Genomic DNA, 14,124 nt, shown 5'->3' on the forward strand with positions numbered 1-14,124 from the left:
GGGTTGGAAAAGGAGCTATGCATTGAAGGCAATAGCTTGGATGCACGAGCGCCATTGAGGGCGCGACTGGGCCATATCTGACAATGTCTCTAGCCATTGATGTGGCCCATCTCGGGGTCCCCCATCCAGGAAGACGGCAATGACCAGCGCAGCTGAGTTTTCTGGTAATAGCTTTTATACTTCGCTGCCAAGTCATTGTTTGACCGCCTCTGGCTCTCTTCCACCCTTCACGTGGTTGTGCGAAAAGTGCCCCTCGAGGAAGTCGGTCGACTGGCATACGCAACACGTGGCCAAGCCAGCGCAACCTATGCAGTGTGATCAGTTCATTTATCGAGGGTGAGTTATTTCTCCCGAATACCATTCGACGTACTTCACAGTTCCATCACCGTCGGTGAGATTTCTTCAGTATTACGTCAGCGTGGAATCATCGTTGGCGTACAGCTGAACAACGGCGCCACGCATACCACACCTAATCAAAGACCAATAAACGCCCCTGAGCTTCCAGTATTTGGACAGGATGCATTCTCTGGGGTAGTCACACTTTTCCTGGAAAACGACCACAGAATGTGGCCAAGCTTCGGGTTAAACAGACAGGGTAGCGTTTTCGAAGTGTTTGAACAACACTCGGTGATTAATCGGTCACGCAAAAGGCGCATATTAGCGAACACGTGGCCACGTAAGACAGGTCGTCCACTGTCCTGATAAGCTAGTTGACTAAAGATCCGTAGATATGACTCTGGTTAGTGGGATCGATCGTTTCGAATTGTAGTCTGCTGGAAAACTCAAAATTAGCTACTCTTTACACACCTGTGTCTTGTGTGGGCCTTAATCTGTTTGGCAAGTTATATGGGGATGTATTGCTGGGTGTTTGTCATCCGCTTGTTTGCTGAGTGATCTGACGCTGCTGTTCTCGCATTGGATTCTAATTGTTGGTCAGACTTGAAGTTTTCTTTCAGCGCTGCAAAATGTATGCCTGAAAGCTTCTGCCTTGTAATGTCCCGTCAGTACAGTCTGTGGTCGAGCAGTACACCGAACTGTTCACAGGTGGTGAAGATCCGTTTGGCTTCTACCCGTGGTTCAGCACGAAATNGCTCTTCCGAACGCTTTAAACCGTCAGATACCGTTCCGTTTACAGGGGGAGGTCCATAGACAAGTTCAAAGGATCCCTGAGAATGTCGTGGATGCCAACAGTTCGTACAACTACCCGGTATTGCTTGTGAATAAGGCGAACGAGAAATACCGATTTTGTTCGAATTCCCGAAGTTTGAATGAACTGACTCTAAATTTGATTGTAGCCGTCCCTTCGGCTGCGGAGATTTTCGATTCACTTTAGCAATCCCAATATCTCATGGTGTTGGATTTTCGTTCTGGATATTGACAACTAGCCTTCAAGATACAGGACCGTGAGAAAACGGCGTTCACGTTTCGGGACACTCGATATTAGTTTAACCAGATGCCGTTTGGTTTGTCAGGGGCACTTTTAGGCACGATGCTTCTTTTAACTAAGGAACTACAGAATGTTGCTGTGTACGGAGACGATATCGTCGTGTGTAGCGATTCCGAACTGGAACACCCCTTGTTGAATTGTATCCAGGAAGCTGACCTGTGGATAAATGAATCCAAGACAGCTTGATCAAAATTCTGTGGCAATGATCGAGCATAAAGTGGGTCAAGGAGATGTCAGGCCTCTGCCAGAAAAGTGATGACGATCCGGGACTGTGTAATCCCCAATTCAAAGTGGTTTTCACGGCAGTTTCTTGGACCAACAACATACTATAGACGGCTTGTCAGAGACTTCATAGCGATTACTGCTAAATTTTACGACTTGCTCCGTCAAAATAGAAAGTTGGAATGGATGAGAGAAGCGCATGAGGCCTTCAAACGTACCAAAGCGCAGATAGTAGATCAGCAATTGTCAGGGTAGTCAGATTATGTAAGGTAAGTCCAGAATACCCGAAACCTGCTGAGACACTCAAACTCCACCAAAATCGCAGAATGAGATCCGTCAAGCATCCGGGCTAGGAAATGCGACTACCCAATAAACGTTCAAGCAGTCAGTCTGTTTAGTAACGACCAACGATGTTGAATGTTTAGGCGTGTCATAGAACAATGGCCAACAATGATGAGTATTCACCCAACGCCGATCGGGCATCGTGGATTCGAGGTCAGAAGTGCTCCTTTAATACCGCAATGTTTCTTGGAATTTTTGTACTCACTTGCTCACAATACGGCTGTTGTGTTCCTTGCTGGAGAGTCTTTTAACGATGCTAAGGCGCTGGACCGGGGTCAGCAGTTTGTTACAACAGCAACGCACCCTCAAGCTGTCCAAGGTGGGAGAAGTTTAGTGTTGCAACAGACACTGGTGTCCAGGGCATGGATGCAGTCATCCTAAAGCAGAGGAATGGGGTAATCGAACATACCAGTAGAGTCCTGACCAACGCTAAGCAGAAGTATTCAATCATAGAGGAGGAATGTTTAGCGATTGTCTGGGCCCCAGATAACTGGAGACCATACTTACTGGTACAAAGACACCACGTTGAGACTGATCGGAAACCCCTTGAGTGGATCGGGACTACCAGAGTTCTCCGCGGAATGCTCACGCGCTGGGCCCTCTGACTTCACGATCCCACACGTACCGAGAAGCATCTGGAACCACCTGACCAATTGGCTTTGAAGACAAGAGGCCGGAGGCGATCAGTGACAACAACCGTTCTTCCGCATTTTCCGCTTTTGGTCCTTTTCTTTCTACAAGTCCTATCAATCGTTAAAAAAGCAATTAGAATACAGTCTTATTGACAACAAAGGGTAAACATTAGGGACCAGAATACAGGCATTATTCTCCTGCTTCATAGGAAATCGGTACATTATCACGGAAGAATTAATATCAACCTGATTCATCATACACACACTTTAGAGAGTAACAGGTGATGAAGACGTATTGCGCGGAAATTAATCTTGAGAATGCAAATGTTCCATTGATGCCACACACTTTTCTCGATGAAAAATGTTACTCCACGTGGCGTTGTTTGTCGGCGTTTGTCGAATATACACCTTAGGGTCTTACTGAAGAAGTCCCCGGTTTTATTCATGAAGGAAACTACTCATAAGGTTGCTGAAAATCCATCGACAGCCCACAACCGGTTTTGCCCTCGTTGGGGCTCATCAGGTAGGTACAGTCCCCGAGTTTCCGTCAACCCTATATTCTCAGGTTCATTCGAAAAGCCCTAAACGAGTAGACCAGCGAGCCGGCATTGTAAGCAACATACATTGAGAATTGAATGTTGATCTCGTGTTAACCTTTGTTTCAACCCTATCAGACTGGTAAATGGGCAATGTGCTCGCCGCGTCAAACTGGACCGTATGCCCGTACCGTGTCCTCCACCAGGAGCGGAAAAACCGACACCCAGTTGTGATCCGCAGACATGTCTTGAGCCGGTTTTGGAACAACGTTGGTTCCGTGTTGGATGCCGCTGTGTTGAGCAAAAACCTCAACAGTTCCGTACGTGTTGCTGCTCCAATCGCATCGTCCGAGCCAAGAGAATATGCAATCCAGATGGGTCCAGTCTGCTTGTGAGTTACGATTCTAATCTTTTGAAAAGTTCAGTTCATCCAAACAAGACGAAAACACTGCACTTTTGATTCATTTATATGATCGAATTAAGATTTAAAAGATATATGGGGAAATCACAATATAATATGAGCAAAATGATGTTTCGGTAGAATTTAGTGCGCTCCTGGAGGCCAAGCGTCGTTTGTGAGGCAAGTAGAGCGCATGGGTTAAACTATGGCCATCGTAGACATCATCCATGTCGTGTTTGTTGAAATGGGAGATTCTTGGTGAAGTGACAGGGGCACTGCCTCCAGACCGAACGGTCCGAATCCGGGTTTGTGAAGTTAACAGTGACGTTCCTCTGCCCACAGTAGCATAAGCTGCCCGATGTTAATACTGGCTTAATTGGAAAATGAGTGACTATCTGCAGTACTGTTCAAGTACGGTATAAAATTGGTAAAACCTCTGGGATGTGCATACCTGGATGGTTTTCAAAAGAACGACACCGGTGGTGGACTCTCCTGGGGTTGTAGTCAATGTAGTGAGTAATGTCAGACCAAGAAGTTCATGCGTTTGTTTTGTAATAAATAGCGTGAATGCAATCACGTTAGCCGATTGAATATTGATTAGGTGGTCTAATTACGGTTCACTTTAAAGCACTGAGGTTTCCAACAGTTTCTATAATGTTGACATTGATATACAAGACTACGTCTCTAATCGGCTGGCTGACTGACTGAACCAGACCTTAGTCATCCCTCACGAACCCATGCTATACCGTGGCCTACGCTGGCCAGGTTTAAGGCTTCACCGTTTACCCCATTCAACCAAGAAGTTCACTGAGGACTAGTGATATCACATCTATATGAATTTCATGTTTTAAGACTACCAGTAACATATCCACCTATCTAAAACAGCTCTAGTTACCGTACGAATTCCTAACTGTGTACATCGTCACCGTAGGAAGGCGTTAAACGGTTTCATGTAACTTTCTAGTCCTGGAGTGAGCCAGTCACCTGAAGTACTTTAGTCCCTAACACGGACTGCAATAAAACCTCTCTGGATTGACGATGGATCCTAATGCAAATCTTAATCTCCGAATTGATTTCGGGACAACAATAGTGCAAATACTGACGTGAAGGGTGGGGTGTTGTTACCAGAACTGTGAGAACAAATTCTCCTCCTTGTATAATAATCTTATAGAGGAGAATTACTATCAGTCATTTCCCATCCTGTTCAACTTTGCCACAGATGACTCAATCCTGGCTTTTCCACAATGGCCACTGCGTTCCACAAGTCATAACTAAAAGACTCGATATCCCTGTCTGTCACCCGCAACGCGTGACTGCGCTTGGTACGTGCGATACCGTTACGAGAAGACAAGTTGCGCTGGTGGAGCGGTTTGCCGTGAAACAATGTCGTTGCCAGGCCATATTCCGGGAAAAGATTGAGCGCATATGTGGTACGTTACACGAATCCGCATATCAATCAACTAACTGTTCACAGTGATAGTCAAGGCATACTTATCCAGAAGACATTTGGTGGACCCCTGAATCGAATAAGCAGGGATTTTCTCTCTTTTGTGTGCAAAGCTCGCAGAAGTCGATTCCCGAATAGGAGATGCGGTTCGAATACTCCCCATTAGGTGGTAAAATAAGGTCATGATCACCAGGTCCTTCTAATCGGATGGTTTGAACATTCATACATCGTAAATACCGATGTACTTGATGTGGAAAACCATATTAGTTTTTCATTCAGGTGTATTCGACTATGCCTTGCTTTTTCCATGTTAAACCTTTCCTTGAATTGGTAATTGCCGGTGAATTGACGTCTGGGTTGGAGTGACCAATGAGCTGGAACATCACACACATCGCTCTCTTTTTAACAGCCCTGCCAGTTTTCAGAGAAAACAGTTATTAACCAAGGCTACTGTCAAAATTAATTTGGACTGGCTTCAACATATTAGCAAATTTGGCCCACTGAATTTTCTCGCAGTTAAACATGGTTGAAAAAACACATTTAAGTGAATTGTACTCTTTATTAACAAATAGACTTTTCTTGCACGAATCATTTAGTATTTAACTTCGCCTTGTTCCATCATCGGACCCAACAGTTTCAAGCCATCTGATACTGTTGTGTTAAAATTTCGGACTTTACACAGGCCCATATGTGATATGTTTGTGGAACCGTTGAGCGTTTGACTGTTCCCTGTTTCGATGAAAATCGCTTCAGCCGACGAATTTGGTTGCCTAATATGACCGACGGATTTTGGTATCCTGTAAATCAAACAGCTTAACAACGATTCTTGGGCCATTTTGCTCCGGTGCGGTGCCGGGGAATCCGAGGGATTCTGCAAGGCAGCGATGCTAAATTATTTGATGTGGCCAGGCCTTAAGTTCACCTCAACCACGATAACTGCTGATTGCAACCATGCGCGTGTAACGTTAGACCAACCGATTATGGGTCAGAGCAGCAAAGTTTGTTCTGTGGCGACAATGCTACACCCCTGACTGTCTGACGCATGCGAGGCCTGGAGCCTAAGGACGGCGGTTGATGGAAAATGATGGTATTACAGAGGTTGGGATGAAAAACGTTTCGTGGAAACTTGGAGACGCTGGTAGGCAAGGACTCCGTTAAAGATAAGACTTTGTAACTGAAGTATAGTGAAGAACCATCGGCCTTTGTGGTTCCAATGTACTGAGAGTAATCTGCGGGACAGCTCTTCCTATGTTGCGGACTCTCAGAATGATTAAACTAGATTGTTGACTCCGTCAGCTGGCTGCTATTTCTGGGTGATTCATTCACCTGTGGCTCATTAGTATGTTTTTGTTAGTTTTGTCCCCTGCACGCTGGACGTCTCATTTCAAGGACTTTGGAGTATAGATGGTCAAGTCCGATCCATCAAAACTCATAAATACCGCGAAGTTCTATTGGTCAGCCGGAGATATCGTGCACTAGGGGGTAGAATATGAGTGCTCGCCACACTCTTATTCTAAGCGGATGGAACGAGGATCGAACAGTGAACTGTTCAGGAAATCATTGGGAAAATAACCACATTAACTCTTTACTCTTTACTCTGGATGCCCACCATAGTCAATTTGTGGTAGTTAGCGGCTGTCTGTCTGATCGTTTTGAAATAGACATACTCAGATGCTTCTCAGAAACAGATAGCGGCTACAGAAAGCTCAAGTATATTAATCAATAACGTAATGATTTAACTGGACACCTGTCTACATGCCCAGTAATATCTACTGTGCTGTCATACTCACTCTGCCTACTGCATTCTAACCAACGCGTCTGTTGAACAGCCATAAGCCTGTGCACTTCAATCACAAGAGGTAGAGTGTTTATCGAACTCTTTAACTCAGGCAAATGCGCCTGTTTTTTTTCGAAATTGTTTTGCGTATAGAGAGGGTCTTGCCAAGTTGTGCATTAAGGTGTTCTTGCTGTTCTGTACGTACACTGTGTCTTGGAGAAGTTGAGCCGGGTGTAATAGAAGGCTGGGCCTTGCGAGTTATCGCGTATAGTAGTTAAGAAAATAAGAGACCTCTCTGAGTCCAACCGCCGTGTTAAGGTATTGCTTATGCTACCAACGAAAATGTCCCATATCTTCAAGTTTTCATGGTACGGTTGATCACAACCAGCTCCTGATTGGTGATTCGTCACGCAGCTGACCATCACATAATTGGCGAGCTTATAAAACTCGGAGTTTAGTATCTTGTGGTAGGTGTTTTCTAGACCAGATAGAACCAAAAAGACTGACTGATAATTGTCCAAAGCTTTGCGCCAATGTGCAGGCCGAATCCGTCCACTTTTCGTGGAATGAAGTCAGCTTGTGTTGATTAATGCACTACGGCCTGTTCCACCCCGCCCCCGTTAAACCCTCATTTAAAGCATTTTTGACCTCAGCCCAACGAGTGCACATACAGTTGAGCGGCTTATTGAATGAAACTGCATTTAGCCAAGGCTAAGGATACTTTTTCATCTTCATTACCTACCTTCATCATTTTATGCGTACGACAATTCACACAGTAACGCACACCAGTGACGTGACCTACAGTTTTGGTCGTGCTCTTCTGAAGCAAGTGTTTCAGTTACACTCATAACGATTATATAATCTTGTTAACCTGTTTTACAGCCTGTCCAGCTCCGGTGGAACATGCAGAACCCTGCCAGCCTGCAACCTGCCTTCAGCGTATTGTCCGAATACCGTGGGCTTTAGACGAGCAGAAAGGGCAGTGTGTTCGTTTGCCGCTTCAAGTTCAAATGCGTCCATGTTGTTGTTTGCGTGAGAAAGAACCTCCAGCGGAAAGCACACGTTGCAATCCGATAACCGGCGAAGTGGAGCTTACTCGAAGGAGCTTCATCTTCAACGTGGTGAAACGCGTTTGTGAAGTCCAGGAGGACAAACGGTACAATAAGCTAGGTAAACACTGCAATATCTCGAATATTGTGACAACCGAATCATGAGTCGGCCTGTGTGCAGCACGTTCAGTTGTAGAATACCACGAACGAGAGATTCAGTTGAGTCTCTCGTGAAAACTAAATTGATTTGCAAATGAGTGTATTTCTCGAAAACAGTCCAATACGGGTTCAAGTAGAACATAATGTTGACGGTAACTCGGGGACTGTGCCTACCTGATGAGCCCCAAGAATGGCGGAACCGGTCATGGGCTGTCGAATAGTTTTCAGCAACCTTATGAATAGTTTCCTTTATGAAAAAAGGTGCATGGACCCCGTTAAATCTGTTTTTCCGCGTTGCGATTGGGTACTATGTTTCGGGATCAGCGTCTCAAAAAACCCAGCCACCATTGAAAGGTACATCACGGTGTGCAACGGCGCATGTTCAGTTATCTCATCCACCAGCTTTACCAAGTGAGGCGAAGTAACGCTGTTCAGAAGTGCGACCCACCAAGTCTAGAATAGGTTGTAACCCACTGGGGACACAATCACCAAGGTACTGCAAGGCTACTCAGGATTTGGCTTGGGTATCCAAGATGCCACTTGCATCACACACCTTCTCTCTCTCCAGCAGGCATATCATCATGTCTGCAATTTTTCAAGCTCTCTTTGAAAAAGAATTCCAGGATCACATATATTTTTTGTTATCAGCTTTGATAGCGCGGCGGTTATTCAATGAAAGCACACCGCCGGGATCGGACGAAAACGCACTCACGTTTGGAGTGTGCACCGCTCAATTTACGTTCTTAAGACGAACCACTGCACATCAAAACGATCTCACAACCATGGTGTATAATTCCTATTTATCTGAATATTTCAGACTGCCCGTCGCACGGGCGAATACTCCGTGGTCACTGTAACCAACTCAACGGAATTGCCATTGATAAGGTTGAAATCTGGGAAGCACGACTTTCCGAATGTCAATGCCGGCGGATGATAAAAACTATCAAAAGGATATGCTGTAAGTTGGTTCTTTGTGGTGTATGCATGAATTTAGTTCCACAAAGAGTGATAGGGTCAGCGCTTCGCTTCATCACAAGCGAATTTGATGCACTCCGATCATCTTGTGTGTTGTGCAATCGCTAATCGGTTCGAGTACCTGTTACAAACTGTTATACCAGCCCTAACGGGTTTCCAACGCGATGCATACCTGGGTGTGTTGTAGGAAGGGTTCTGGGGATTTCCATCGTTGGGAAGAGACTCTCGATTACAAGGATATCACACATGCTGAGGTGTCGATATGGGATTTTGAGTTACGCGAATCCGAATATCAGAACGGAGAATCGGGTTCGAACGTATACGCTACCACTCAAACACAAGTAAGGGAAAGCGCACAGCACACCTCACTTGTCCGTACTCGCAGCGTCACATGTCCTCAGGCCTACGTCAACACCGCAACACCCAGGTCCGGACGCAGCCGCTAGCGGACGGACCAGTCTCGCGATTCTGATTGGCGATACGATCACGCGGACGTCGCGACAGGCCAAGTCAGATCGGCCCCGCAGGCGAAGTATGGACGCGTACGCGTAGGCAGATCAGTGACACGCGCGCATGTTAGCGCACAAGAGACGGACGCAGCGACCTTGTGGTAAGATGGCAGAGACGGAGCAAAATGTGTGTACCAGTAACCACAATGGCGAACTTTCTAAACCAATCGGGGAATTATCGTGCTGCCAAGTTTAATTCAACGGCACGTGTGCTACAGGTCTGCTTATTACGTGGCTACGACCACGTCGGGCTCCCCCCGGTTGCGAATATTGTGAGCACACACAAGGGCTTCGTACCCTCACAAACTGGCGCCCAAACTACCAACAGTGGTTTAGCAGTTTGTTTTCTCTGTGTGCTAAATTTGCTCAACCTATTTCACGGCAGTTTTCCGCAAATACGTACAATACCTGTCTGGAATCGATTGGAACAAAAGCGAAACATCCGGAGAACTGAGTCATTTTCGACAACCTTGTAGGCATTCCTCGATTCTTGGTCCTTCGCACCTAATATGCTACCTCTGAGCCATTCGGCTGAAGACTGTAAAAGGTGATCATGATTTATCTTAGAAAGAATTATAGAGTGACTATGTTGGGAGAATACCATCTAGTCTCTCTATTTTCGCTTTGCGTATAGTTTTACCTCTGAGGTGAGATGGACCAAGTGGTTAGAGCGCGAATTTCGTGACCGGAAGGTCCGTGGTTCGAACCCGACTTCTGCCTCTCGACTTCCCTGTCTAGGCTTGGGCAACCTGGCATAGCAGCTAGGCACCGAAAAGGTGCTACAGCTGAACGATTTCGATAGTTCTATCTACCGATTTGAACGTTATGCAACGCATGACTTTTCCACTGAGGGATTTTGTGTCCAGGTGTGTGGTCAACTTTGATTGCTGTGATCAAAGTAGGATAGACTTTATTGCGGCTATTCTGCTGTTGGGGAGTGAAATGTGGAGAGCCGGCTCCACATGTTTGTTGGCTGCGTTGGGTTTATGGTTCACGAGTATACTTACTCATTCCCATATCAGATTTCCTACGTCAGATTTGGATAGTTAACCTCGTCCAAATGTGGTGTACGGTGTGTACTATGCATACCATATGTTTTGTTTCGGCTCAGTATTCCAATAATCTTTCATCAGTGTTTCATCTTTTGCCAGCATGCTCCCATCTAGATCATGTCTTGCCACCCTTGTGTCTGGCGGATGAAGGGGTTCTTATCAAGAAGCACGTGGTACACCATCTACGACAAAATGGCTGCCAGCCGGAGGAGAAAATACTAAAGGAAACTATTGGTAAGTTCAAGCACACGCTACTAGTAAAGCGTTTTGCACAAGATTTGTGAGCGGGTTGGCGTAATTTCTCACTTAGAAACGAGATCAACCGATTCTTCGGTCGGTTTAAAGAAGTGTTCCGATTGATTGCCCTGTGCTCCCGCTTGGCGCTATCATTATCAGCTCATCCCTACCTCTAATCGGTCGTCTTTGATTCTCAGATCTTGTATCTCGTACTCTGCTAAGGCTCAGGGTATAAGGAAGCGTGAATTTGCGTACTGTTTTGTGTTATTCTTGATGTGGCTAGAGCTCGTCAGAAACATTTATCAGACAACAGTTTTCCGCTGCATTAACCACCACACAGTTGAACCAAGTTCAAACTGTGGACAGTAGATTACAGCGTAAAGGCGCCTACGAAGATTTAACTCAGACGATATTCCATAGAAATGTGAGGCTTTCGTGAGAACTGGTTCTATTCTCGTGGAAACGCACTGAAAGGTGCACAAAGTGAACTGTGGTGCAAATGCGTCGTGGTTCAGAGCTGATGTCAGTTACTCTGTGGTCTCGCATGAATTGGCTAAATGGGGCTAGTCGGAGGGATTTATGTTCGACCGTTCTTGTGCAGTCAGAAGCACTTAGCAACTGTTCATGTTGTATACAAAAATGGGGCTCAAGCAAACTTCCTTGCAACTGTGGTAAGAAACCAGACAAGACAAACACACTACTCTTAAGTTTGCTGATAACCTTTCGACAGGCCACAACCGGCTTCATACTTCTTGGGGCCCATCAAATAGGACAGTTCCCGAGTTTTCGTCAGTCTCCTGCTCGGACGGAATGCGCCAGCTACTCTCGTATGCACACTAATTTGGTTTTGATGGGAGACGCGACTGAATCCAGTTGGATTCAGCTGGAAACGACTTTTCAAGTTCTGCCCTTAATTAGTATGTCGGTATAATAAAGACAGGAAGTTTGTACTTGAGGACTGCCATCAGTAACGTCGTCGGGATCGACGGTTTAAGTATGTAGACTACAGCAATCTAGCTTGTGTCGTTTTCACTCTAATATGCATTTCCTGCAATTTTTTATATACCAGTGATGAGCTCCGAGATGACTCCAGCTATTGTGTTAGAAGTTAGTTTTCAGGAGACAAGTCCACGTGTGTGCTCTTATGCCTCTGGGTCTATTTCAGTTTGTGCGGAAGGCGAACACCCGCGATTCCAGTGCAATCCAACAACTTGTGATAGCGTCCGTACAGTCTCCTTGGTCGAGCGTGTGGGATGTCGGTGCGTTCCACGCGTGAGAGAAGAGCGCGGAAAATGTTGCTGTCCGGAGCCAACAGAACAACAGGAGTGTACAAATGGTGGTCGCATACTAGTGCTTCATAAACTCTCCTTCATCTTGGACAAAACTCGACAAACATGTGTACCTCAAAAAGACAAGGTTCAAAAAGAAATTGGTAGGTTTTTTCAACGTCGCTGAGAATTGAAACTAATGCTACACCAACAGGGTAATTATGAAAATGTAATATTAAGAAAAATAATGGAGAAATCTCCTCAAAATGACCTTCATACAGTATTATTTGTTTGTACTTGGGATTCAACTAATCAAGTTGCACCGCTTACTACGAGCAATCCATGGGACCTAGTGAAAGTCCTCGAATCAACGATATGTCAGTTCACACTTCAAAGTGTATCTCCTTACTTGAGTCTACTGGAAGTATAGTGTGATCACAACGGTTGTTACCTAAGGTAACAATATCCCTATCTCCCGAAAGTTCAATAACCGAAACAGATACTATGTCGTCTTGTCAATAATACTATGTCGTCTTGTCCACGGTCTTGGATTCAGTCCTCTGATCTTGGTTATTCCTGTGAAGTGTTCTGTCTGTCACCGTCAGGTTAATTCACCACGTACAATGCATCATTTATAGTATAGTGTTAGACATGAATTTTTTATATGTGCCAACTTCAACACATCCACGAGGTTTTACAACGGTCACTTGTCGTAACCGCCAGAAGTAGGACGCCATTCAACTGGAGGGGGATCGGCCTCACCTTGTTATCAGGGGCGCATGGCTGAGATCTCAAACTGATTAGAACAAACCTGAACTGTTATTCTAGAATGTTTGACCAGTCTGAATAAGCGGGCAGTACATAGCTCACACCCATTCGACAACTGGTTTGCAGATGAAGCTATTAGGACATGGAATTGTGAAGTGAGCGTATTTGTGCCTGCGATAACGCTCTGTCGAGCGGATTTTGTTGGCATCACATCATGCAGCTTTGATTGTTCTTCTGGGCAGAGCAATCAAGTGCGATTTGAGGAAACGTTCAGAGTTGTTCAAGTTGTAAGTATTGTTCTACGTTCAAGTAGCATAAAGTTGTCAGGTGAGATGGCTCAGTGGCTAGAGCGCGAATTTACCGACAGGCAGGTCCGTAGTTCGAACCCGACCTCTGCATCTCGACTTCTTCTGTCTAGGGCAACCTGGCCCTATCCCAGATCTCGTGCCTCCTTCGGGTGGCATGGCAGCTAGGTGTCTAAGCGGTGTGAAGTTGAGGAATTCCATTTGATCGTTTATGACTTCTTATGTTCATTTCAAAATGCAAGCTTTGACTTCGTAGCAGCTCCTTAAAGTGTAGCGTGGGAGGTCAGGAAGTCAGCAGTATTCGGGGTTCGAGAGGATGTAGCGACGGCACACGTCGGTTCTGAAATTTGCAGATATAGAGGTTGGTATTGCGGAATCCACATGGCACACAGCACACATTCGCACAGGGTAGGTAACACAGGAAAGAAGACCGGAGCGTGGCAACAACACATGTGTATTCAACCGAAACCGAAACCGGAAGCCGGGGGGGTACAAAGTTAGGTCAAGGTCAATCAGGAGTGTTTAGAAGCGGGCTACTCTCTCCTGTCCGGGGTTCGTGGTGGCTCGTCCGTGGTACCTGCAATAGGGAGAGAGAGGGAGAGGCACACATAAGGTCATGTGATAGACGTGCAAGCAGATACAGTCGAGTCCCAACTGCGCTACAAAAGTGTATTTTAAACGGACCGCAGTCAATTTCACTTTCCAGTCACTGGTCGCCACGGGTACCATCTTCAGATTACGTTGCCCAACAGCCTCACATTAGTTGAGTAGTGTCCTGTAAATTTCTTCCGACGAAGCTGAACGATATGCGTTTTATCTGTGAAGGACATCATGTTTCGTACGGTCTAGGCATCTGCCATGCTGGGCATATCCAGCTGGACTAACACACAGGCGAATTAGCTACTATCGAGCGATCCAGTTCACTGACACCCTCAAATGCTTTTCCATTGACGAGAACATCTCGGCCACAACTCAGCCCAGCTGCATCTTAGGATATAG

General features: G+C 45.7%; 1 protein-coding gene across 1 annotated transcript in view; it reads left to right on the plus strand.

Annotated features, from left to right (window-relative positions):
- T265_07887 (hypothetical protein) overlaps positions 1–14,124 on the plus strand; it is a gene marked incomplete at both ends in the record, with an annotated part of 195,892 nt that overhangs the window by 97,129 nt on the left and 84,639 nt on the right. Inside the window, 5 exons of the mRNA XM_009173537.1 lie at positions 3,318–3,570; positions 4,799–5,009; positions 7,686–7,973; positions 10,647–10,781; positions 11,950–12,216. Coding sequence (XP_009171801.1) covers positions 3,318–3,570; positions 4,799–5,009; positions 7,686–7,973; positions 10,647–10,781; positions 11,950–12,216 — 1,154 coding nt within the window. The remainder of the gene's footprint in view (positions 1–3,317; positions 3,571–4,798; positions 5,010–7,685; positions 7,974–10,646; positions 10,782–11,949; positions 12,217–14,124) is intronic.

Source organism: Opisthorchis viverrini, assembly GCF_000715545.1.
Source record: "Opisthorchis viverrini unplaced genomic scaffold opera_v5_191, whole genome shotgun sequence".
Lineage (NCBI taxonomy): Eukaryota > Metazoa > Platyhelminthes > Trematoda > Opisthorchiida > Opisthorchiidae > Opisthorchis > Opisthorchis viverrini.